The sequence below is a fragment of the Canis lupus genome, chromosome 14, assembly GCF_003254725.2.
Source record: "Canis lupus dingo isolate Sandy chromosome 14, ASM325472v2, whole genome shotgun sequence".
Classification (NCBI taxonomy): domain Eukaryota; kingdom Metazoa; phylum Chordata; class Mammalia; order Carnivora; family Canidae; genus Canis; species Canis lupus.
The window spans coordinates 60834827-60860135 of NC_064256.1; the positions used below are offsets into that span (position 1 = coordinate 60834827).

Sequence of the window (25309 nt, forward strand, 5' to 3'; positions counted from 1 at the left end):
AGGTGTCCCTCCAATTCTATTCTTAATGTTTAGGCTTCTTGTCCCTACACAGCTAGAACAGTACTTGATCTTTTTCTGTTATGTAGCATTGCCACGGTATAAGACCACGTGTTTTCTAATGAGAGTGGCGGACTGCTGGCTGCCAGCCCAATACTCATTCTCTCTACCATTGGTATGTAGAGGCCTGATTTTGCACAAGGGCCTGATTTTGTATTTTGTGATGTGCTCAGCTTTCCCAGCCTTTATTCTAGCTAGGGGTAGCATGTGACAAGTTTCAGGCCATTATACACACATGCATATATAACAGAAGGCATTGGACAAAGCTTACAAGGGATCCCTGGGTGGCGCAGCAGTTTAGCACCTGCCTTTGGCCCAGGGCGCGATCCTGGAGACCCGGGATCGAATCCCACATCGGGTTCCTGGTGCATGGAGCCTGCTTCTCCCTCTGCCTGTGTCTCTGCCTCTCTCTCTCTCTCTCTCTCTCTCTCTGTGACTATCATAAATAAATAAAAATTAAAAAAAAATGTTTGGACAAAGCTTACAAGAAAGCTTTTTAAGAGAATATAGGAGTTGATGCAGCTATTTTATCTCTAAGAGTCCACAAGCATGAGAATGAAAGTCAAAAGTTAAATACAGATGAAGAAAAAGTCGGAGGGCCTGGGTTTCTGGGAGCACTGTGGAACTACCATCCAGACCCCAGACTGCCACCATCTGGACTTCCTGCTTGATATGGAAACTATCTTCACGTTTGATTAAGTCATTATAAGTTGTTTAGTCTGTTATTTGCAACCAAACTTGAATACAACTGAAACTGAAGAATTGTGTCCATTACACGTCCTTGTTTTTCTCCAAGCACTTAGCACAGTATGTGGCACATTAAAAAAAAAAAAAAATTCTGGTTGAATTAATAAATACCATCTATTTCCTTTATTAATCTTAATTGACCCTTCTTTTCAACCAAATCACAAACATGACTCGTACCTCCTCCTAAAATTAGTTTTCTAAAGGGAAGGCACCCCTCACTAAAGATCCCTCCACAGTGTCAAAACAAAGGTAAACAAGAGAAAAGGAGAAAAGGAGCCAAAGCAAACGATACTCTGGCAGAGAGTATTAGGTAGGAGTATCCAGGCTTATCTTAAGTTTCCTTTCTACAGACATATTTACTAAGTCAAAATACTCATCCTTTGCACTATCTATGTCCTACCACTCCTTAGGCCTCATTTCACTAAAAAAAAAAAAAAAAAAGACATATTTCTACGTATTTCTGTTATGCAACAGTAAATTCTACATGTACAGAACTTTATAGGTTTTCAAAGCACCTTTATAGAATAGCAAACTAATCATTAAAGGTAAGACAAGCACATTATGGTACATACGGCAAAGGAACAATGCTCAACTTTTAAAGAATAATATGGAAAGATATCCAATACGTATTATCCCCTTTTCCTATTATCCTCTTTTTACAGATGAGAAAATCAGAGCACTGAGACACTTGCGAATTTGCTCAACTTATCCCAGCTCATAAGTGACAGAGCCAGAATTAAACCAGGGCTGCTCCGATCCTCTGTATTGATTCCATGTTTTTAGCTAACCGTTATACAAATTTATGAAGCCAAGAAGGCAGGTCTTAACGTCCTGTAGATGGTTAGTGACAGAGATGGGGACATACTGGGTCGGGTCTTTACTTTAAATCCACTGTTTTCCTACTGTGACCAGTATGCACACCACGGGAAACTGCTCTGCCTCATTTACAGTTCAGAGAACAGCAGTCTTTTCCCATGCTTTTCCTATAACTTGTGTCATGATTGCAGGGAGCCAAGATTATTTTAAAATTTGAATATTTTTTTACTTACTGAGAAAGCAAATATTTCTGTGCATTAAGGAAACTCTAGAAATGTTTTAACTTGTGGCAAGACATAACCTATTCTTTAACGAGGCTGAATATTGATACTTAAGGGATTATACTAGTCCAAAATCATAAAAAGGCAATATTTTTTTAGATTATCTGGTTGAGAACCTTAGCTCTATTTATAGAAATTCAGTAAGATCGGCATCCTGAAATTAGAAATGCATGTGAATAGAACATTTAATTTGATACTGCAGTAATTTGATTAAATACACAAAGGGAGTGTGTGGATTAATTGAAGCAGTAGAGTATCAGCTTTGGGAATGAACTGCAATCCCACTATGGGTCCTGGATGAAATAATAGTGTAGTGTTGGCTATGCTTCCAGTGATTAAATATTTATGAAGCAGCTTAGTTTACTAAATATAATATTTAACACAGTTTCAATTTCATGCTGCTTTCTTTCGATCCCTAGAGTGAAATTTTTCTAAGCCTGGCTTCTACTGGAAAATTACTTTAAAAAGCTAAAAATTTAACTAGTTTCTCCTCTTTTAAACCTTCTCCTTCCCCAATAAAAAGACAAGCAGGAAATAGCAACATTCAAAATGACTATTATATTTGAAGTCATTTCTTTATTTTCTCTTAAATGACATTTTGCATGAAATTAATAGTTGAGAAATTTAATCAGTAGAAGGCAGAGAATCAGCTTCAGCTTTTGGGATCCCAAGCTTGCTCAGTGTAAGTGAAACTCTCTGATGAACTCAATTCTGCTCATCAAAATGTTTTACAGATTTCATCTTGTAAGTTACTAAAATTAAATGGTATTGAATTTTTATAGTCCTTTCCCCACTTCTAGTCAGTTGAGAGAAAATGAAAAATGGAGCCTCAGGCCTCAGAATCATACTCCATCAGTATGATTGCCATTTAACGTACACGATTCTCAACAAAATTTGAGAATTTAGTGTGCTAGGCAGACTCATGATGGCTAATCAAAGAAGGGCAGATTCTAGGTTATTAATATATATCTGGTATTTCATTTATTCATTCAACAAATACTTATTAAACCCCTAGTCTGTGACATGCACTGATGTGGTGTATTAGAGATTCAGACAGGTATAAGCTAAATAAAATCCTCGCCTTCATGGAATTTGCCGTGGAATGACATGCTTGAACTTGCTGTTATTAGCAGAGGGTGGTATCAAGTTTAGATACCTGTAAGATGTTCAGATCTCTTATCTTGTCCTTTTCTGTGCTTTAGCTTCTTTTTAATCTTAATCTCAGCCACACATACCATCTACATATTTTGTTACTGTTATTCATGTTGTTTCTTAATCCAATGGAAGTATTTAAGTTATGCATGGAATGCAGTAAAAGGCAATAAAGTTACCCTCTAATATTTTCAAGGATTAAATTATTTCCTCAGGTAAAGTCCCACTCTCTTACCTCCTCAATACTTGTTAGCTTGAGATGAGCAACACCTTCGTCTTTGGTAAGAAGAATGCAGTTCCAGGGGGACCATTCCAAAGACCGATCCCACCTGACCAGGACCAGATCATTGAGATCATTCCCGGCGCTGAGCACTGACTGGGAAGCCCAGATGTTCTCTACCAGGTACTGAATGTCTTGTAGCTACATGTCAAAACAAGTTTGAAAAAAAAAATCTTTTTTTTCTAAATATAATATTTCTTTAAGATTATTATTTGGGGAGATAATTTAGTTTGTTTTTTAAAAGAGGAACATTATTCGTGAAGTTTTCAATGCTTCTTATAGCTTATTTTTCACCAAATCTCTGCTCACTGCGCCCAAGCTGCACGAGCAGTTTCGCAGTCAGGACTGCATCTTCAGCTCCGAGGACCGGAGGGTTCTTCCCATTTGCTAATTTTACCTTTCCTGTATGGTATTCAGTGCTTTTCAAATGTATTTACACTGTCTTTATCTTCATCCTAACCCTCAATCTCAGGGTGACTGTAGGTCATTTATATCTGTTTACAAATGAAGAAATTGGTATTTGATAAAGATTAAGCAATTTGCTTAGTGTTATTAAAAAAGAAAGCAAATGGGGAAAATGAAGTAGCCGCTTAAAAACTTTTTAAATTTAAATCACAGTAGCTAAAACTCTAGAAGTGACTTTTTAGCATGAGGTCTGCATACACAAACCTAAAATTGCTGGAGGGGCAAGCTTCGCAAGGTATAGGCATAAACAAAAGCAGCCTTATTTTAAAAGGTTTCTGTGGAAAAGCAGGAACCTTCCTGTAAACTCTGCCCCGACTGGCACCCCGACTGCTCCTACCTGCATCAGGAAAGCAATTTTGGGGTCATCTTCGTAATGGGCTTCTGCAGAGTGCAGCCGCTGGAGTAAGCACTTGAGCTTCAGGAAGGACTGTCGCTGCCAGGCCTCCTGGCCCAGGGCAGAGCAGCGGCGACACGGGCGCCCGTGGGGAGGAGGCCCGGGCCCGGCCGAGGCCGCGAACTCTGTGCGGGGCAGGTAGAGCCGGCAGCTGCGGCAGAAGTCCACCTTCTTAGAAAACATCAGCGGGTCTTGAGGGACCTAAAGAGTAGAAAACAACAACAAAAGTTAAGAAAACCATAAAAGTCAGGCCAAATATACCAACCACGGGAAGCACTAGGGCTAACTTACCTTAGAATGAGATAAAAAGTTGGTTCATTTGTAAAGTCCTGTTTTCCCTTAACTTCCTATTCTACACAAAATTTAAATTCAAGCAGTATTCATTTACCCTGCCACAATGTTAAGAAATCTGTCTTATTTTTTAAAAGAATTGAGATCTTTGGTGTTTTGCTACATTCATGTCACAGGCAATAGCTAGATTCACATGGAAGTAAAAGCCCACTGAACTAAGTGTTTTCCTCATTTCATTTATCTTAACACTAAATTTGGATTGGCTCAATGATCAATGGCAAAACTTGAAACTGCATCATATAGTAGTTCTATTTTTAATTTTTAGGAACTTCCACACTGTTTTCTATAACGACTGTACCAATTTAAATTTCAGGGAAGAGCACAAGGGTTCCCTCTTCTCCGCATCCTTGCCGACACTTGTTATTTCTTGTCTTTTTGATACTAGTCATTCTGACGGGTGTAAGAGGATATCTCACCGTGGTATTGATTTGCATTTCCCCGATGATTAGTGATGTGGAGCATTTTTTCATGTACATGTTGGCCATTTGTATGTCTTCTTTGAGAAAACGTCTATTTTGGTCTTTTTTCCATTTTTAAATTGGGTTAAAATTATTTTGCTATGGTTTAAGTTCCTTTTTTTTTTGGATATTAACTCACCAGATGTATGATTTGCAAATATTTTTTTCCCATTCTGTAGGTTGCCTTTCATTTTGTTGATTGTTTCTTCTCTGTGCAGAAGGTTTTCAGTTTGATACAATCCCATTTGTCTATTTTTGCTTCTGTCACCTTTGCTTTTGATATCATAACCAAAAAATTATTGCTAAGGTCAATGTCAATAAGATTTTCCCTATATTTCCTTCTAATAGTATTAAGGCCTTATAGTTACATCTTTAACCTATTTTGAGTTGATTTTTGTATGTGGTGTGAGATAAAGGTTGATTTTATTTTATTTTATTTTATTTTTTGCATGTGGCTATCCAATTTTCAACCCATTTAGTAAAGAAACTATCCTTTCCCCATTGCATGTTCTTAGCTCCTTTGTGAGTTTATTTCTGGGCTTTCTATTTTGTGGCATTGATCTATGTGTTTGTTTTTATGCTAGTGCCATACTGTTCAAGCTTTGGAATATAGTTTGAAATCAGGAAGCATGATGCCTCCAGCTTTGTTCTTTCTCTTGATTACTTTGGTTATACGGGATCTTTTATGGTTCCATACAAATTTTAGGATTTTTTTTTCTATTTCTGTGAAAAATGCCATTGGAATTTGATAGGGATTGTCTTAAATGTATAGATAAGTTTGGGTAGTATGAACATTTTAACAATATTAATTCTTCCAAAAAGATTTCTTAAGTACAAAATAAATGCCAAAAGCATGATCCATTTTAAAAATGGATAAATTTACCTTCATTGAAATAAAAAACAAACAAACATCTGCTCTGTTAAAGATACCATTAAGAGAATGAGAAGACAAGCTACAGACTGAGTGAAAATATTTGCAAATCACATATCTTACAAAATTCAGTAATGAGAAAATAAGTCAATTTTAAGAAGGGGGGTGGTGGTAAAAGATATGTGCAGATACTTCATCAAAAAGTCATAAGGCTGGCAGAAAAGATGCAGGAAAAGATGCTTAAAATTATATTCATTAGGAAATCACAGATTAAAATATAATGGGATGCTACTGCACATTCATTAGAATTCCAAAATTAAAGACTGGCAATACCAGCTGCTCTCAAGGATGCAGAACTATGGGAAGTGTCACACAGTACAGATGGGGATGAAACATGGTACAGCCAGTGCGGAAAAAAAGTTTGGCCATGTCTTATAATGGTAAATATGCATTTACCAAATGACTCAAAAATCCTTATTTCTAGTTATTTAACCCCAAACAATAAATTTACACAAAAATTCACAATTAATACAGTGCTTTTACTCACAAAAGCCCAAAACTAACAAACAATCCAATGTCCTGTAACTACAAATGGATAAACAAGCTCTGGTATATCCAGACAACAAAAATATTACTCAGTTATAACAAATTAATGATACATTCAAAAACATGGGTGAACATCAAATACAATATGCTAAATGAAGGAAGCCAGTCTCAAAAAGCTACATATAGTAGGATTCCAATTACATGACACACTGGGTTAGGTATAATCATATGACCAGTGACTGCCAAGGGTTAGGGAGCCAGAAGTGCTGATTACAAAGTGGCAGCTTGAGGGAACTTGGAGGAAGGAGGCAAGATTATTCTTTATCTTGATTGTGCTATTGATCACATGACTGCATTTGTCAAACCTGACCCCAAATGGTGAATTTTACCAAAGGTAAATTTAAAAACTGAATAAAATGACACATTATGTGAACATGTAAAATATTAGATTCTATTACTGTAAACATATAAAAGTTGAGTTAAATCTATAGAGGACCAGAAGGTAGCTTGGGCAAATAAAACACCAATTTGAATAAGCAATAATATAATGGGCAACTTTTCTCTTGGACTTTTGTTATATTTATTTTTTTAAGATTTTATTTTTAAGTAATCTCTACATCCAACGTGGAGCTCGTACTTACAACCTTGAGATCAAGAGTCACATGTTCTACCGACTGAGACAGCCAGGCACCGCTGACTTTGTTATATTCTCTTGCAATACAATTAAGTTTTAAAAATCCATTAGAGGACACCTGGGTGGCTCTGTCAGTTGAGCATCTGACTCCTGGTTTCTGCTCAGGTTATGATCTCAGGATCATAAGATGAAGCCCCACATCAGGCTCTAGGCTCAGTGGGGAGTCTGCTTGGGATTCTCTCTCTCCCTCTTCTCTGTCCCTTCCCTCGCTTGCACACGTGCACTCTCTCTCTTTCTCTCTCTCTAAAAGTAAGCAAATCTTTAAGAAATAATAAGAAAAAAGAAAAATCTATTAAAAAGAAAACATAAAAATTATATTTTTCTAAAAGTTTTGGCTAAATACTGAGATTAAAAAAAAAGATTTTATTTATCTATTTGAGAGAAAGAGAGATAGCAAGAGAGAGAAAGTGAGAGAAAGCATGAGCAGGCGGCAGATGGAGAAGCAGGCTCCTGCTGAGCAGGGAGTCTGATGCGTGGCTCGATCCCAGGACCCCAGGATCATGACCTGAGCCAAAGGCAGACGCTTAACCAATTGGTCCACTCAGGTGCCCCAATATTGAGACTTTATACCAAAAAAGCAAAATAGACGTTTAACCAGCTTCTTAACAAATTATAACTCTAAATACAATCATTTATAATAAAACACTATTTAGAATTCTTTAGTAAACTACTCCCTTCCAAACTTTACTAAAAGTGTTTTAAATAGTTCTGCATAATAAAAAGACAGTAAGATACTTATTTTGACGCTAGACAGCCAAATCCTCATAGAAGCCTAAAAATGTTGGATTTGGAAAAGGTAGTTTAATTCAAATACATGTTACATCTGAAGTTCTCTCAGGATATCTACATAGATCTGTTCAGTAATAACCATGACTAAACAATAAGTATTGTCAGGGAATACAGACTAGGTACATTCAGAATGTCAGAAATGAAGAGTTTAACTCTCTCTGAGGCCTTATGAAGGAGGGGACTCATGAATCAAATGTCAGAAAATGACCAGGAATTAGCTGAGGAGTTAGGGGACAGCATTGCAGGTGGAAGTAACAACATTCAAGAGCACGGAGGTGTGAGAGATCATCATGCGCTCAACACAGTGCAATATTCAGTTTGGTTCAGAGAAGTTAAATGACCAAGTTTAATTTATTGACATAATAATCATTCAGAAGAGATTTCACCAATAAGATGGTCCTCCACATGAACCCCAAGGAAAGCATTAAAGCAAAATTTGAATGTTCTTCAATTGACCATTGCAAATCTTAGAATTCTGAGAAAGAAATACAAGAAAAAATATGTCGATTACCTTAAGATGTCTTGCAACTTCTGGATTAAACAGAGGTGTTTTGATATAATGAAAAAAGAGTGTTGCAATTCTTTTTCTGAGTCCTTCAAGATTATGATGTTTGACCCCTCTCATCATAAGGTCAACTTCTCTGTCAATCAATTCTAGAATTTCCTGAGTCAGTTTACATTCATGTTCCTATATAAAACACAAACATATTCAGTATAGAATTTTTAACATCACTAAGTTAGTTTTCAAAATTATCACCAAACAACCTGAAAACTAGACTCCAAAAGAAATTGGTAGGAATACAAATTGGTACAACGAATTTGGAAAAAACTTTGACATTATCTAGTAGAGCTTCAGATATGGGTAATCTAAAACCCACCAATTCCAACCATAAAGTGCTTTAGAGAAATGTGCATGTAGAATCATTTTTCACAGTAGTTCAAGATTAGAAACAACGAAATACCCATAAATAAATTGATGACATAAATAAGTGATGGCTTATTCATACAACATATATATTGATAGAATATTATCAAATGTATAGAAATAAATAAACTATAGCTATAAACAGTAAAAGCTTAAATCTAACACATTAATGTTGCTGAGCAAAAGCAGCAAGGCATGAAATAATACTGTATATTCCATTTAAATAAAATCTAAAAATAAACAACACTAAACCATATTAAATATATTTATATATATATATTGGTAAAACTATAAAGAAAATCAAGGAAATGACTACTGTGAAAGTCAACATGGTAGTTCTTTCTAGGGGATGAGAGGGTGAACTGGCATTACAAAGAGAAAGGCAGATACTGGCAATGTTGGCAATGTCCTGATTTTGGGTCAGAGACAGGTTACGTGGTTGATGATTTCATATCTGTTAAATTGTACATATATGTATATTTTATATACTTTTTCTGCACATTTGTATAATTCATAATACTTTTTAAATAAACTCACAAAAATGAGTGTGGTTGAGTAAGAAAGCCCCAATTAGGAATTAAGTGATTAAGGTAGGATTTATGAATAGTAAAATAGAAGTAAGTTGCTCCAACTGCTCAAGAGAGGGTGAAAAGAAACACAGTTTGAATGAAGGAGTCAGAATGCAAAGTCAATGTGACCGTAAAATAATGTTCTCCTGTACTTTTTAATATGTATTTGGTATAGCTTATGCAAGAATCTCTATCAGGGGTCCCTGACCCTGAAGGCATATTAGAATGACCTGGGGGAGATTTTTAAAGGTTTTAACATAGCCCTCACACTTGGGGATCTAATTTAATTTCTCTGAAATGGGGGCTATCATCCTTATTCATTTATTCTCATACTCTCTCTTTCGCTCTGTCTCTGTGAATCTCACTCTCTTTCAAACTCTACAGACAATTCTAATGTGTACTGAGGTTTAAGGTTCACTGGTGTCTCTTAGTAATTGTCATCAAAGTAATACCTATTATTCATTAAGGGCTGAGATATATAAATTATACTTACTTGTATTTTATATATATATAATATATATATATATATATATATACACACACACAACTATATCCCCCAACTAATTTTACAAATAATGAAACTGATTTTCAGAAATATTAAATAACTTATCTAAGATTATGCAGCCATAGTGAATAGATCCAGAATTTGAGTCATGCTTAAAGGCCTTAATCCTCCATCAAAATATTATTAAATAAATGTACATGTAAATATACTTGGTTAAACATATTAAGATATGCACAATTTATTTTTATAAGCCTATCCTTTGTTTATTATTATTATTATTATTATTATTATTATTAACCAGCTAATGTTCCTAAATATGTCAATTAGGAAGATTTCTACTGAATTTCCTACCTGCACTCTCTTTTTTTCCAATCCGGCCTTTTTACTGCCCATCATGGATATCATGCTTATTTCTGACCTCTGGACTTACTGCTTCTCCCTTTCATCCTAACTATCTCTATCTTCCAGGGTTAGTCACTGCACAATTATCTTTAAAACGGCAATTTAAAACAAAGGCAGTCAATGCCTAATTGGGTCAATGCCTCTGTTCTCAAGATGGGGAGAAACGCAAGAGATCTATGGAGACTTACCTCTCAACAAGAATCATTTACTCAACTAAAAGTATCTTAAATCAAAAAATAAAGAAAAAATTAAAATACTCTAATGCTGCTCTAAAACTGCTAAAAATAAAATTTTCACTGAAAAGTGTCAAAATATATAGACAATTGCTGTTTTACCAAACTAAGTATTAATTCCATGCTATATATTTGCATCCATTGCATAGATATGGGTATATTTATGTTTAGAATATTCATTATGCTATATTTATATTTACTATGTATCATAATATATAGTTTTGAGAACTTTTAGATAATTAATGCATAAACCACATTGTCCCCAAATTATACCAAAATAATATAGCTGTTGACAAAATAAGTTCATATATGTAAACATTGATTAATCATCTTTATAATTAATACAGCTTATTTTAGTATTCATTTTTTTATTAATAGTGATATCTCAAATGACGAGAAAATTAATGTACCTTCACTGTATGTTTAAGCGTTAGTAGTACATCCAGCCTTTCATCTTGAGAGATATTTTTCAGCATAATGCATTTATAGATGTTCTGCAACTCTCTGGCTCTGATGGTGAACTGTGTATCCATCTCAATTATTTTGCCACTAAATGTTCTCCATACCTTTGGAGCTGAACACTTAAAAATAATATTATGTTAATGATTATCAGTTAATTAAAGGTTAAAAAATAACTTTGCTACTTCTACTAAAGACTAACTTAATATCATGTGCATTACAAATGAAAGTATCACTAAAACATGAGGAAATTAATTGAAGAACTTGTAGACCTTGGGAAAGCAAAACAGTATAGGAAAAAAATATGGAAGAGCTATTTAGTCTGTGGAAGTGTAAACATTTCTACAGGACTCAGAAATCGCTACTAATCTGGACTAACTAGGATGCTGAATGACTTAATGAGCATACGGATGAGTCCTTTGGGGGAAGGCATGCTGTGTGCAGTCTTTAAAAACATGATCTGCTGGTTCCATTACACTGATTTATAGAAATGTGCCTGGATCATGCTTTGCCACTTGAAGACATTTGCGAAACAACTGTTCTAATCCTCAGTGCACTAGACCTGCACACAGAGCAAAATGAGACTCTGCCAGTTAGGGTTTTGTTTCCGATCAACATAATCTCTAACAGGCTCACAGTTGCTCACAAAGCAGATGCCCGTAGTCGAACGGCTTTCCTTGGCTCTTAGCAGCGCCGTGATCCCCATCTAAGCTAGACACGCCAAGACTCTCACTCCTTACTTTCAAATCTGGCGTGGCACCCCCCCAACCTAGCCCACCCCACGGACTGAAGGTTAACCCTGGCGCGCACTGGCCCTGCAGCTCCTCCGTGGGCTCCTGGGCTAAGAGTCCAGGAGACAAAGCTCGAGCGACACTCCGGAGATGCCACTGCAATCTTTAATGAAGATTAAGCCTGTGTTTGACAGGGCTCCTCTTCCTTACCGAGATTTTAAGAAAAGATGCATTCACCTAGAAATTTCCCAGTGAAAACTATTTTCTCTTCTCCTTTATGGTATAAAGCTGCTTGATGTCTTTCTCTGTTTTTAATCTATTAGAACAAGGCTATTTTGATCACAACTATTAACTGTCCAAATGCTGGATTTTTTTAATAAGCTGAATGGTAACTGCTTTGGAGACCTGTAGTCCCAATTTATGTCATACTTGCAGCCACTTAAATCTTAGATTTGATATAATTAAATGTTTAAACAGAAGCCCATGTATGGGAACAAATCATCAGAAATGCAGACTAGCCAAAGAGAGAAATAATATAAGGCTGTATTTAGACTGACAGTATTTATGAGGAGCTTTTAGTTGCAGCCTTAAATTCATTTTTTTTTACATTTCATATTAGCTAATTACACTAAAAACTGAAAAGTACCACCTAAAAACAACTATACTTGATATGCTTTCAAAGTAATGGTAGCATTTTTCTGATCAAAGACAAAATAAGTGCTGTTCAGAGCTAGGAGTTTTTATCAGAAACTTTAGATTCTCAGTTCTAGCTTTAATACAGCAAATGAGAGGCTGCAATCCTATAATTAATTTATATTCTTAAGACATAAATCTAATATTAAATAATGCACTGCTAATGAGCACACCGGTAGAATTAACTCAAATTTATTAAGGATTATAAAAGGGAAATAGCTCAATGAAAATATCTTGTCGGGGTGCCTAGGTGGCTCAGACAGTTAAGCAGCTCAGGTCCTGATCCCAGGGTCCTTGGATCTTGGATCTAGCCCCTCCTCAGCAAGGAGTCTGTTTCTCCCTCTCCCTCTGCCTCTTCCCTTGCTCCTGCACGTGCTTGCTCTTTCTCTCTCTCTCTTGCACTCTTCTCAACTAAATAAATAAAATCCTTAAAAAAAAGGAAAACATTATGTCATTTAATTATTATCACTTAGAAATAAAAATATATGTATTGTTTTAAATCGATATAGCTTCCTTTGGGATGGGCCTCTGAGTGTACTAAAGTTCAATATTTGTTTCCAAGCTCCTTTTAAAAGTTTTAAGGAATAAGCAATGTTAGGCTAAGTTTCATATTGTGATATTTTAAAGTCTAACTAATATCTTAATCTTCCCATGCAATTTTCTTCAGGGTGGTTCTACCAAATGCAATTTCCTTTCTTTCAGTAATATGGACAATACCTTTTGCTCTGCAGGCGGTAACCTTATTTGTAGTAATCTAAGTATAATTATCTTTTAATGAAATGCCTAGTTCATCTACTAAATTGTACTTTAGCTGACAGACTGATTTAACTCCACCTCCCCTCCAAGTTTTTAACCCCATCTAATATACTATGATATAGTAATCTCTTGGGTTTTTTCCAAATATATTCAACAGTCAAATCCTCCCCACCCTCCAATTTTTAACTCAAACCCTACCTTTTCCACAAAAATTCCTAACCACTATGTTTTGAACCACTGAAATTGCTAGTACCTGAAGTCCTATTGTACTTGTAACACAAACACACACGAGTATGCAGTGTCTCTATTTCAATCACTCAGGGCAATGAAATTTAAATACAAATTGTTATATAGTTATTTTGTTTGTTAATTTTATTTCTCCTGAAAGATTATAAGAAATAAATTGCTCATATAGTTCTGTATATCTGATAGGGCCTAGGGTATGCACTCATTCATTCAACAAATATTTGTTATGTTTACTATATATTAGTCAGTGTACCAGGCACAGAGTAAATATATATACTGATTTCAAGAATTCTCAAATCTAATAACATGTAAAGAAAAGAAAATAAGTAACTAAAATAAAGGGTGATTATGCTTGATGACTGCAGGTAAATGAAAAGGTTGCTATGAAAAGAAAATCGTATTTAAGGTGAAACCTGAAGAATAACCAGGAATTACCCAGACTAAAGTGAACTGAGTGATATAATCAAATAATTCTGGATTTGAAGTTTGAGTTTCCCTAGTTAGCACTCAAATATATATTTTAAAATCTGTTTGACAAAGCTGTTTTTAATACTTGGATATATTTCTGCCAACACTGATAACTTGGTCTTCAAGTTTAAGCTGCTTTGATTTCAGGCTTTAAGGTATTTTTATTTTATTTTATTTTATTTATTTTTTACTCTGGCACAGGAAAATGTGTCAACTTTGCTTATTTCTCTTTCCTATCTCCTTTTTTCTTTGAATGCTTTGGCTGTAATAAGAGATGTACAACAATCATGTTCTTAAATTGCTTCAGAAAACGGGAGCGTAATAAATTCCATTAAGCTGCCAACAAATGAGACAGGGCAGCCTCCGGAGGAGAGAAACAGAAGAACAGCAGGAAGACATGTTTCAAGGAGGGGAAGGTGCAGAGATAACAAAAACCTGGAGAGCAGCAGGCTTCCACAAAAGAGAAGAAATGACTGCATTGGGAGAAGAGGGCTTTCTTCCTCCTAAATTAATACTCAGGTCCCCAAGGGCACAAATTAAGAATAACCCCAACCCCCCAAAAGCTACTGTGTAGTGATCAAGTTTTCTTTTACACAGAAAAGAGGTTTTGTTCATATACAGAGGACACCCCTGTGCACTATGGTGCTCAGAGAGAAGCAAAAATCGGTTGCATTTTTCTATCCCATTAGGTGTTGGCCACCAGAGTATGGGGGAGAAAATAACATTTAAATGACACAGCTAACAAGGACTGTGAGAAGTGGTATGTGAATCAAAGAAATAAATGGTCTTGAATCTAGGGAAAATCTCTTGCAGAAATTCAAATTGTCTCTTGAACACAGCTTGGGTGAAGAGAACTCAAGATGCATTAGAAACTGGCTGACAGTTTTTTATTCGAATTTCTTGACCTGTTTTCACCTCAGTCAGCTTGTGGGTTTTTAACATTTGATAACCTGCCGAGGGCAACGTTTGATGTGTTAAAATTACAAACTATTTAACTAATACTTCAAAAAATCTTTAGGTTAAGCCTTTTATGGAGAATGAAGGTTTAGTATAGAATCCATAATAGCTGATTAGTTTAATGCCTTGATTGGACTAACTGGAAATAATATCATTTATTACTCAGGAAAATATTATGATCAGGAATAAGATTAAAAAATAAAATATTAGTTCAATAAACCACATAATAAACCAGCAGCTCTGGTTGCTAGTTTTGACATTTGAAAAAAAAAAAAACTCTGACCTCGTCTAGCTTCAGGGATTAATTATAAGCTACTTTTTCTTAGTAATCAAAAACAAAACAAAACAAAGTTACTTCAAGTTTTATGAAATCAGCACTGTCTCCTCCTGAATATTAGAGACAATGCTGGTATGGGGGAGCAGAGAGGTAGGTAGGCCTAAATGAATAGATATTGTGGAAGCATTTGCAAAGAAAGACTATACAATCTATCTCAGTTGTTTTCTATGATGCTTCATATGGCATCCTAAACAAAAAGGTGATTTAAATGAATCTGCATTAAAATAACAAAGATTTGATCATTTAGTATAACAGATTATTTTTTTTTAGACTTGCTTCTCCATTCAGGATTCATTCTTTCTTTCTTTCTTTCTCTTTCTTTCTTTCTTTCTTTCTTTCTCTCTTTCTCTCTTTCTTTCTTTTTTTTTTTAAAGATTTCATTTATTCATGAGAGATACACAGAGAGAGAGGCAGAGACACAGGCAGAGGGAGAAGCAGGCTCCCTGCAGGAATTCCGGCTCAGGACAGGACTCCAGGATCACGGCCTCAGCCAAAGGCAGACGCTTAACCACTGAGCCACCCAGGCATCCTTACTATAACATATTAAAAGTAGGCCAGAGTCACTGTTAGTCGATATTTTTAAAGACTAGACTAATTAGGCTATGTAATAGATTAGGATCAACTAAGGTGACTGTGGATTTAGAACTCAAATTCTAAAACCTATGACCCACAAAAAGCCTTTCCCTTGATTTCTATAAGTTCTTGTGGCTAATTTTTCCCTCTTTCCTTCAGTCTTCTGGTCTTGTATCCTTGTGTGCTGTCCTAAATCAGTGTGGACACTAAGGCCCAATCATTTCTTGTGTTCCCTCTCCTCTTGCCAAACAAATAATAATCTTGCCCTTAATACTTCGGTTATTTAGGAATTTAAGTAAAAAGTCACAAGGAGCCACACTGTGCCCCATTGCCTTCCAACTGTCTCCTCATTCTACTTTATCTTTTTCTCTCCTGGCAACGAAATCAAAAGATTTCCATCTTCCTGGCAATTCTTCCTACATCCAGGATCCTTCGGGTCCTCAGTTTCTACCTAAACAACTTAACAATTTTTACAAAAACAAAAACAAAAACAGACCTCATCTTTCTTCTTCATGAAAATTTTTGTGAACAAAATTTCTCCATCTTATCTTTTCTTGATGAGATTTCAAGACCTTTGTAGAGTGCTACAGTTCATGAGAAAGAGCAATGGTCATCAGCTGGGTTCAGAGTCAGTATTATATGTTGGGACTTTATCTACTTTTGAACTCTATAATTCATAACAGGTTTAGATACAATGTTAGATAAACATGAGGCCTGGCGGTGGTAGGGCAGGAGGGGGGCATAAAGGCATAAAAAGAATAGACACCATATATTTACAACAAGAATTTAAAATAGTTTATAGGAAACAAAGCATCAGAGAAAGCATAAGTAGGAATTCCTGTAGAAGTTCCAGCCTCAGGGATCCCTGGGTGGCTCAGCGGTTTAGCGCCTGCCTTTGGCCCAGGATGCGATCCTGGAGTCCCGGGATCGAGTCCCGCGTCAGGCTCCTGGCATGGAGCCTGCTTCTCCCTCCTCCTGTGTCTCTGCCTCTCTCTCTCTCTCTCTCTCTCTCTCTCTCTCTCATAAATAAAAAAATAAATAAATCTTTAAAAAAAAAAAAAAAAAAAGAAGTTCCAGCCTCAAATAAGAAAGGTGCCACTCATCTTGCTTGTCCCCTGCACCTCAGAGGCCCTCAGCTACTTCACCCTGGGTCCCTGCTGCCCTGAGTCCATGCCGTCCTCCTTGGTAAGTTTAACTATCCAACACATAAGGAATACAGTTCCCAGTGGTGAAGCTGGATTCAAGATAAAGAAACTTGCTAACAGATTAAGTTTAGTTTGAAATAGGACTCTGGAGAAGTATGAATATTATGCCTTCATCTTTCCTAGAATGAAGATATTCAGGAATTTGAAATGACAATATCTACATTGTCTAATTTCTTGATAACACCTGAAATATGAAATTACATACCATTATCTCTGTCCCTTAGTTTTCCTCCCTGCCTTCCTCCATAGGCATTTAGTAACACTCTGTGATAAGCACTGTGCTAGCATATGAGGATACAGAGATAAAAGATAGCTCTTGCTTAAGAAGCTCAGTATCTAGGAATGATTCACATATGTAAATAGATATAATAAAAACTGACCACTATGTACTAAGGCAGAAGTGAAATAAGGTCTCATGAAAGTATATAGTATAGGCTAAAGTAGGATGATCAGCAGATCTTTTCTGGAAGAAGGGGCATCTGAGCTTGTATCGAAGGGTACATTGTTAGCTAGTAAGGAAACAGGGAGAGGATGCTCCATGTATAAGCAACACTGGATACAAAGGCATGGAAAGCACGTGGTATTTCTGAGGACATGCAAGTAACCAAGCATAGCCGGCATAGTGTGGCTACAGTATGCAAGAGGAGATGGCAGTGAGACATCAGCAGGACAGGTGAGGTGTGTGGAGAATTGATTATGGAAATCAGAAATCCCTACTCCCTCACTGAGGGCAGTAAGGAGGGGCAAGAGTAGAGCTGTGCGTAGGGAGGTCACTATGGCCGTGGTATGGATGACAGAGGAGGGAACTGTGAAGTGAGACTGGAGGCTGAGAGCCTAATCTGGAGATGTAAAGTCATCCAAATGAGAAGGAAATCCACATTCAACTAAATCACTGTCAAGCTCACACACACAAGACAAGAGCCGTCTCATGACAGCCTCCCAGGGGACAGGGAAGCAAAAGAAAGGAACTGCTCCATAACACCTCTTCAGAAGCCTCTCAGCCTTTCATTTTCCAGTAGGATCATAAGGCATTCTACCAAGATTCAGATAAGCTGTGGTTGAAGTCTTTGCCTTCCTGGCCTGTTTGGATACGTGCAAGTGTGCTATGGCAGAGCCATTTCCCTAATATGCAGTAGTAGTGGGCTTGAAAAGGAAGAAATAAAGAATTGAGACGATTAGTAAAGCAAGAACAAACTGGTGGCTGGAATGGAATGTCAAGAATAATGCCCAGGTGTCTGCCTGAAGCAACTAGATAGATGATAAAAACATTCATAAAGATAAATTACGCTGGGATCCCTGGGTGGCACAGCGGTTTAGCACCTGCCTTTGGCCCAGGGCGCGATCCTGGAGACCCGGGATCGAGTCCCACGTCGGGCTCCCAGTGCATGGAACCTGCTTCTCCCTCTGCCTGTGTCTCTGCCTCTCTCTCTCTCTCTCTTTCTCTGTGTGACTATCATAAATAAATTTAAAAAAAAAAAAAGGATAAATTACGTGAGTGCTACAAAACAGGATCAGTTTGGAGATGAGGGGGCAGAGAATGGTGAGATGATGTAATTTCAATGTTTACATGTCGATTTAAGGTGTACTCTTGGGACACCCAAAGAGCAATAACAATAGGCAAGTGGATATGTGATCTGGAAGCTCCTAAGACAGGCCTGACTTGGACCTGCAGGAAGTTCCAGGCTGTAGGTAGTAGTTAAAGCCACAAGAAAATCTGAGATCAAACAGGAAGGTGTATTAGTAAAATGAAAGTAGGGCACTTATGGTACCAAAAAATATGGTTTTTAAGAATGAATGTTCTCAAGTAACAAGAACCATACAACTAGAATCACTAAAGGCAAAGATCTTGAAGAACTCTTCGTCTTGTGTCTGGATTGGCTTTTGTTTGGAAAGATCAGGTTTACAGGAGATTGGTCACTATGGAAACAGGCTATGCAGTCAGTATCAAACAGGCAGTTTCAACATGAAAAGATAATTAGTTTTTCCATTAATTGTATGTTTTCATGGTTTTCAATAATCATATATGCTTTTGGTCAGAAAGTCCCAGTCAGTTAATGACCTGATGAGCAAAAGCAAAAACACTAGTCGATAGCTCTTTTCCCCAGGTTGCTTACTATGAGGCATCCCAAACCCAGACATTTTGTGACTTCAATAGCTGTCCATTTCATCAGGATTTGCAAGTCATCAAACTTCCATAGCCAACCTAAAGCTAAATGAACAGTCAAAGGTATCTTTATTTTTTCCTTCATGGCCTGAAACCTTGTAGCTAAGAACATATTAATTTCATGTTAATTGTTAACTGTTAGTCTATGCCACAGTTAAAAGTTTAACACTGTATTAGAAAAAATTTAAACATGCAAATTCGTACAATGTAAGTCTCTTCTTTAGCTCATTATTCTACATTTTTAAACTCAGGGTACATTCTTATTTAAATAATTGTTACTTTACTAACCTTATCCAAAAAAGTTTGTATCAATGCTTCCCGGTTTGCCATATTTGCAATATATCTATGTCTCCCAATGGAAGCAATTATCTGGGTCTCTTTTTCCAGAAGTTCACACAAAGCAGCTTTCCTTTCAGCTCCAGTGAAAGACTGGTTAATGCATGCAAATTCTTCTTGCCTCCAGACTAGAGGAATAACATGAAAGACTTGAGTTTTTAAAATCCCACATCTTTCCAGAAAATTTTTTACCATCATATCCCAACAAATAGTGTTTTTATGTCAATTTAAATAAAATTAAACATGAATATAAGCATTCATATTGTACACCTGACATATGAAAAAATAGGATAAAATGGAAGCTGAGAAACTTAAAGCAATAAAATTAGAGTCAAACAAAGAGAAACCAAAGGAAATCAGCCAAAATGATGATAAATTAAGCCTCCAAGTAAGCACACTCTCTCCCCAGTATTAAAAAATATATGGTTTGGGTTTGTAGCAGCCATGAACACATACTATTCAGATCTCCTATCAAGAGAATAACTGTTTTTGCCACCTAAGCAAAAGAAGTCAGAGAAAGATAAATACCATATAATCTTACTCCTGTGGAGTTTAAGAAACAAACAAACAAACAAAAAAAAAACGTGGGGGGGGCGGGGGGACACAAACCAGGAAACAGATTCTTAACTATAGAGAACAAACTGATGGTTACCAGAGGGGAGGTGGGTGGGGGCATGAGGGGAACAGGTGATGGGGATTAAAGCATACACTTATTGGGGTGCCTGGCTGGCTCATTTGGTGGAGCCTGCAACTCTTGATCTTGGGGTTGTGAATTTGAGCCCTATCTTGGGTGTAGAGCTTACTTTAAAAAAAAAATGATGAAAAACAAACTGATAAAAAAAAAAAAGAATTACTTCCTTCAGGAAGATATCCCCCCCAAACACAAAATGATACACAGAAGAAAACATGTTAGGGTAACATGCTATTTCCTTTATATATATATATATATATATATATATATATATATATATATGCAAATGTTTAATATTTTGATATATATATTTCCCATTTATATGTGTATATATATATATGCATATAAATGTGTTTATTATTTTGATATATGTGAAAATACCTATCTCTGAATTGTTTCTCACCTTTCCAGCTAAATTCCTCCATCAGATGACTCAGATTTCTTAGTTTTAAAAATAATGATTAGGGGCGCCTGAATGGCTCTGTCTGCCTTTGGCCTAGGTCTTGATCCCGGGGTCCTAGAATTGAGTCCTGCATCAGGCTCCCTGGCAGGGAGCCTGCTTCTCCCTCTGCCTATGTCTCTGCATCTCTCTCAATATCTCTCATGAATAAATAAATAAAATCTTTAAAAATTAATAATATTTATTTTAGGGGCACCTGGGTGGCTCAGTCAGTTGAGTGGCTGACTCTTGATTTCAGCTCAGTTCACGATCTCAGGGTCCTGCGATCCAGCCCTGTGTGGGGCTCCACGCTCAGTGGGAAGTCAGCTTGAGATTCTCTCTCTCCCTCTCCTTCCGCCCTTTCCCCTTGCTCGTGTTCTCTCTGTTGTTTCTGGCCTTCTTCTGCTATAACCACTGACTTTTATGATATTTAGTTTTACAGTTTTATCAAACTACTTCTCCCTCCTCTCAACTTGAATCAATTTGAAATCATCTTGATCAGGCCAAGGACAGGTCAGTGATATTCTTTACAAGAATCCACTCTGTCCCTTACCGGGAATACATTATTCAGGCACTGTACAGCTTGGTCTATTCGAAAAGAAGATTTTTAAATTTAAAAGCTAAATTGTCTCCAGCAAAGGGGTTGTAAATTTAAGGGCTAAATTATGTTATGAAAGTCCAGGAAATCTATGATTGATGAGTTCATCCTTTAGTTTTATCAACCCAAAGAACTTTTAAAAATTGGACAAAATCCACATATCCAAAGGCACTATATGAAAGAAGAGAAAAATTGCTTGCTTCTGGAAATAATAACTGAGAATATTTATCTCATGGGATTATATAGATGTTCCCAGAAAGCAAATAAAAATTGAATGATATAAGTAAGTAAACCTATTTTACTTCCAGTTTTACATTAGAAACCTTTGGGACCAGTAATAAATTTAGGCCACTAGGATATTACTTAAGCTATCCTGCCAAACTCAAATAGCAATATACTGCTCTCCTAGATTAATACTTAAGTCCTGGGTGAATCTGGAGATATATGCACTCAAATTCACTTATATTCATGTATATTCAGACTTTACATTTTGCTTAAGTTATTAGCATGGTTTTTAAAAAGGGAAAAATCCAGCAAAGCTAATTAGAAATGAAAACAATGGGCTTCAATTCTAATAAAATTCTCCATTAGATGAACAACCTCCCTGTAAATCTATGGTAAGGAATGGAATGCGGTATCGGAGAAATACCATGTTCCAACTATGGATAAGGAATGGAAACACACAGGAATCAGGAGTAGAAGGACAAAACTTATTTTTTATCTGAATTAACACTTTCCAGGCCTATACAGAAAAGACATTGAAGAAAACAAGAGACTCTGCCCCCTTTCATAAAACATGGATGATGTTAATAAAAAACCAACAAAACCCTGGAATACTGAATTAGTTTTCTAGGACTGCCATGACAAAGTGCCACAGACTGGGAGGCTTAAACAACAGGAATCTATTTCCTCACACTTCTGGAAGAGAGAAGTTCCAGATGAAGGTGATGGCAGGGTCAGGTTCTTCTGAGGGCCTCTCTCCCGGTGCCTAAAGGGCCACCATCCTCCAGGGTCTTTACGTGACCTTCTGTGTGTATGTGTCCTAATCTCCTCTCCTTCTAAGGACATCAGCTATGTCGGTTAGGGCTCATACGTAGGACCTTATTTTTTTTCTGAATTACTTTTTCACAGGTCCTGTCTCCAAACTCAGTCATATTTTGAGATACTGGGGTTAGGACTTCAATATATGAATTTTGGAGGAGCCATCAGCCCATTACAGATGTCAATAGCCACCAATATTTTTAAAGAAAAAGATCTTAAAAGGGATTAGTGCATTTGAAAGAATATATTTATTCTGTCTCCTTAACTTATCTTCTTGGACAAATCATCCAATTTCCAGGGTCTGAAGTTCAACTATAAAATGAAAGGATAGCACTAGTCCTAAAGTCTATATACATTCTAAAATTTCTGAGATATAAACTTGCAATTTCCAAAAGAGAAAGAGCAGAACATACAAGATTTTGTCCACCACTATAGTTTATATGCATATGCTTTTTAAAATTCTCGTTCATGGACTGAAAGCCTGAATGGAGAGAACCAAGGAAGATTCGGGCCGAATCCCCAGAGCCAGATTATGACAGTGGACTCCCTTGAGATCACGAAGTAATAATTAGAGAAGAGTCAGAAGCTGCCATCAGCACAAGTCAAAACAAGGCAGAGGGTTAGCAGATTCAATTCAACAGATACTCACTAGATATAATGAGCAGGGCTCTTATCAGGGATCCTTGGCACAAATGTAGACAGTTAAAGAAGTAATGTTTCTTTTTAAAGATTTTATTTATTTATCCATGAGACACACAGAGAGAGAGGCAGAGACACAGGCAGAGGGAGAAGCAGGCTCCCTGCGGGGAGCCCGACGTGGGACTCGATCCCGGGACCCGGGTCACGACCTGGGCCCAAGGCAGGCGCTAACCCACTGAGCCACCCGGGATCACAAGAAGCAATGTTTACAGAGAATCAAAGACAAGAAAAAGAGGCTCTGGGCCCAATTCGTGCTGTCAAGAGAAGTTTCCTAAAGACCATGACTCCTACGCTGAATCTAAGTGAGAGTGACAATTCGGATCAATGGAAGGAGTCACCTTCAACATACTGCTCTCATAAGGAAAGGAAAAAAAAAAAACACATGAAAATAAAATAGTGTTCCTGGAAACGGCTTTGACTTTGATACATTATATTATCTTACATAGTTAAATTCATTTTCCTAAAGTGATATATTTTGCCTTTATTACTGAGGGACAGAACCCAGAGGAAAAGCTAAACTTCCTGTTAGGAGTTAGAATTCAAACTATGCAATTGTCACCATGAGCCAAAGGAGGGCAGCAGTTTTAAAGACTACAACAAAACAACCTAAAAATTATTATTCTAAAATAAAGTTTTAATTTAGAATTTTAGGGCTGGAAGAAAACTTAAAAAATGCTTCTTTTATGTAAGAAGTTTCATTTTCTTCCACATAAATCATGTCTATACAAACTATGTGTGTTCTATTTTAATATAGAAAATCTGTATAAAATTATTTATCACATAAACAGTAACATATATGCACAAGTCTTTGCACTTTTAAAGTACATTCAAAAAAATAAATAAAGTACATTCATAGGGGCGCCCGGGGGGCTTGGTGGTTGAGCGTCTGCCTTCGGCTCAGGTTGTGGCCCCAGGTCCCGGGATCGAGTCCCACAACGGGCTCCCTGCATGGAGCCTGCTTCTCCCTCTGCCTGTATCTCTGCCTCTCTCCCAGTGTCTCTCATGAATAAATAAATAAAATCTTTTAAAAAAAACTTATAAAAAAGTACTTTCATAAATGCAGTACTTATTTTCTTTTTATAAAGTCCTGTGAGGTAAATGTGCCAGAGATCATTAAGTCTTTTTGTAGATGAAGAACCTGGAGCTTAGAAGTGAGTGACTTGTCCAAGTTAACAGCCACCAATAAGTAGGAAAGGTGGGACCTCATTCAGCAAACTTTCTGTTGTTTTGCACAACTACCTGTCAACCGAACAAAGTAACAATACCCTTTAGTTTGTTCATATGTGAATTTGAAATATTATCTGAGTAGAGTTCGGCTATAACAGACATAACATAGACACCTTGCCAACAGTTCTAACTCTTCACACTTAGAAACAAATTTTGTTTTCATCTGAGAGAAAATGAAAATAGAAGTGAAGTTTAAAGTAAAACAAAGTATCTGCAGAGGCCAACAACTAGGAGAAAGTGGAGGCAAAGCCAAGGGAGCGGGCTGTCACCTCCAGCTGTGCCACATTCCTAAAGCCACTCGATTTTGCATGTTACAAAGAGATAAATTTATTAGTATTGCTTGTTAGACCTAGTGTTTGACTGAATCATCTTTTGGTAAATAGCATGTTACCGTATAGCTATATAAACAGACCCAGTATCGGACACCTAAAATTATATTCAATGATATGTTCTGTTACTCAAGCTAGAGATGCTGCATTACAACATCTTTGGGTTTCCACTTCATCGACAATCATTCATTCTATCAGTATTTGTTGAGCATGTAAGCTGAGCACAGAAAAAGAGAGATCATCCAAAAAAAGAAAAAGTTATTGTGTCATGGAGCTTACAGTCCAGTGGGGAAAATTAATATTAAAAAGATGTATTACAAATTATGGTGATGACATAAATGAAAACTTTGGGGAGAATCCAAGTTCTCCTGTTAGTCACAGAAGCCTCTGAGTAAGTGACATTTAAGCTGAGATTGGAAGGGGGCAATGGGAAAAGGCTGCAAGAAAAGTGTTATCTACTGCCCTGAGTAGGGAGTGCTTGATCGGTCAAGTAACTGAAGCTTTTAATTGTGCCAATGACTAGCACACATCTCGTGGAAGAAACAAAGCATAAAAGTCACTTGCGTCAAGAATGTACATTTATATTGATCATTAATGGGTGGTAATTAAAAGATATTACCCGTACCCTCTCTAAAGAGCAGAATCAGAGACAGGATGCTGAACTGAGGGATTCCAAATGGTTCAACTCTGAATTCACAATTTCCCAAGACCATCAGAGACCCAGATTGGACAATACTTTTTCTTTTTACCTCACAGGGATGATCAAATGAGATAACACACTAAAACCACAGAATTTACAGAGCAGTATGCACATTTTATTTATCC

The 25309-nt window shown here is 36.7% G+C and overlaps 1 protein-coding gene across 6 annotated transcripts in view; it reads right to left on the reverse strand.

The window, feature by feature from the left end:
* Window positions 1-25309, reverse strand: part of IQUB (IQ motif and ubiquitin domain containing) — a 50710-nt gene that overhangs the window by 1583 nt on the left and 23818 nt on the right. For 5 of the 6 annotated variants that reach the window (XM_035698425.2, XM_049093875.1, XM_049093878.1 and 2 more), the window contains 5 exons: window positions 19413-19588; window positions 10946-11116; window positions 8413-8589; window positions 4136-4393; window positions 3289-3474 (listed from right to left, as the gene is read on the reverse strand). In XM_035698425.2, the coding sequence (XP_035554318.2) occupies window positions 3289-3474; window positions 4136-4393; window positions 8413-8589; window positions 10946-11116; window positions 19413-19588 (968 nt within the window). The remainder of the gene's footprint in view (window positions 1-3288; window positions 3475-4135; window positions 4394-8412; window positions 8590-10945; window positions 11117-19412; window positions 19589-25309) is intronic. The other variant, XM_049093879.1, reaches the window with a different exon arrangement.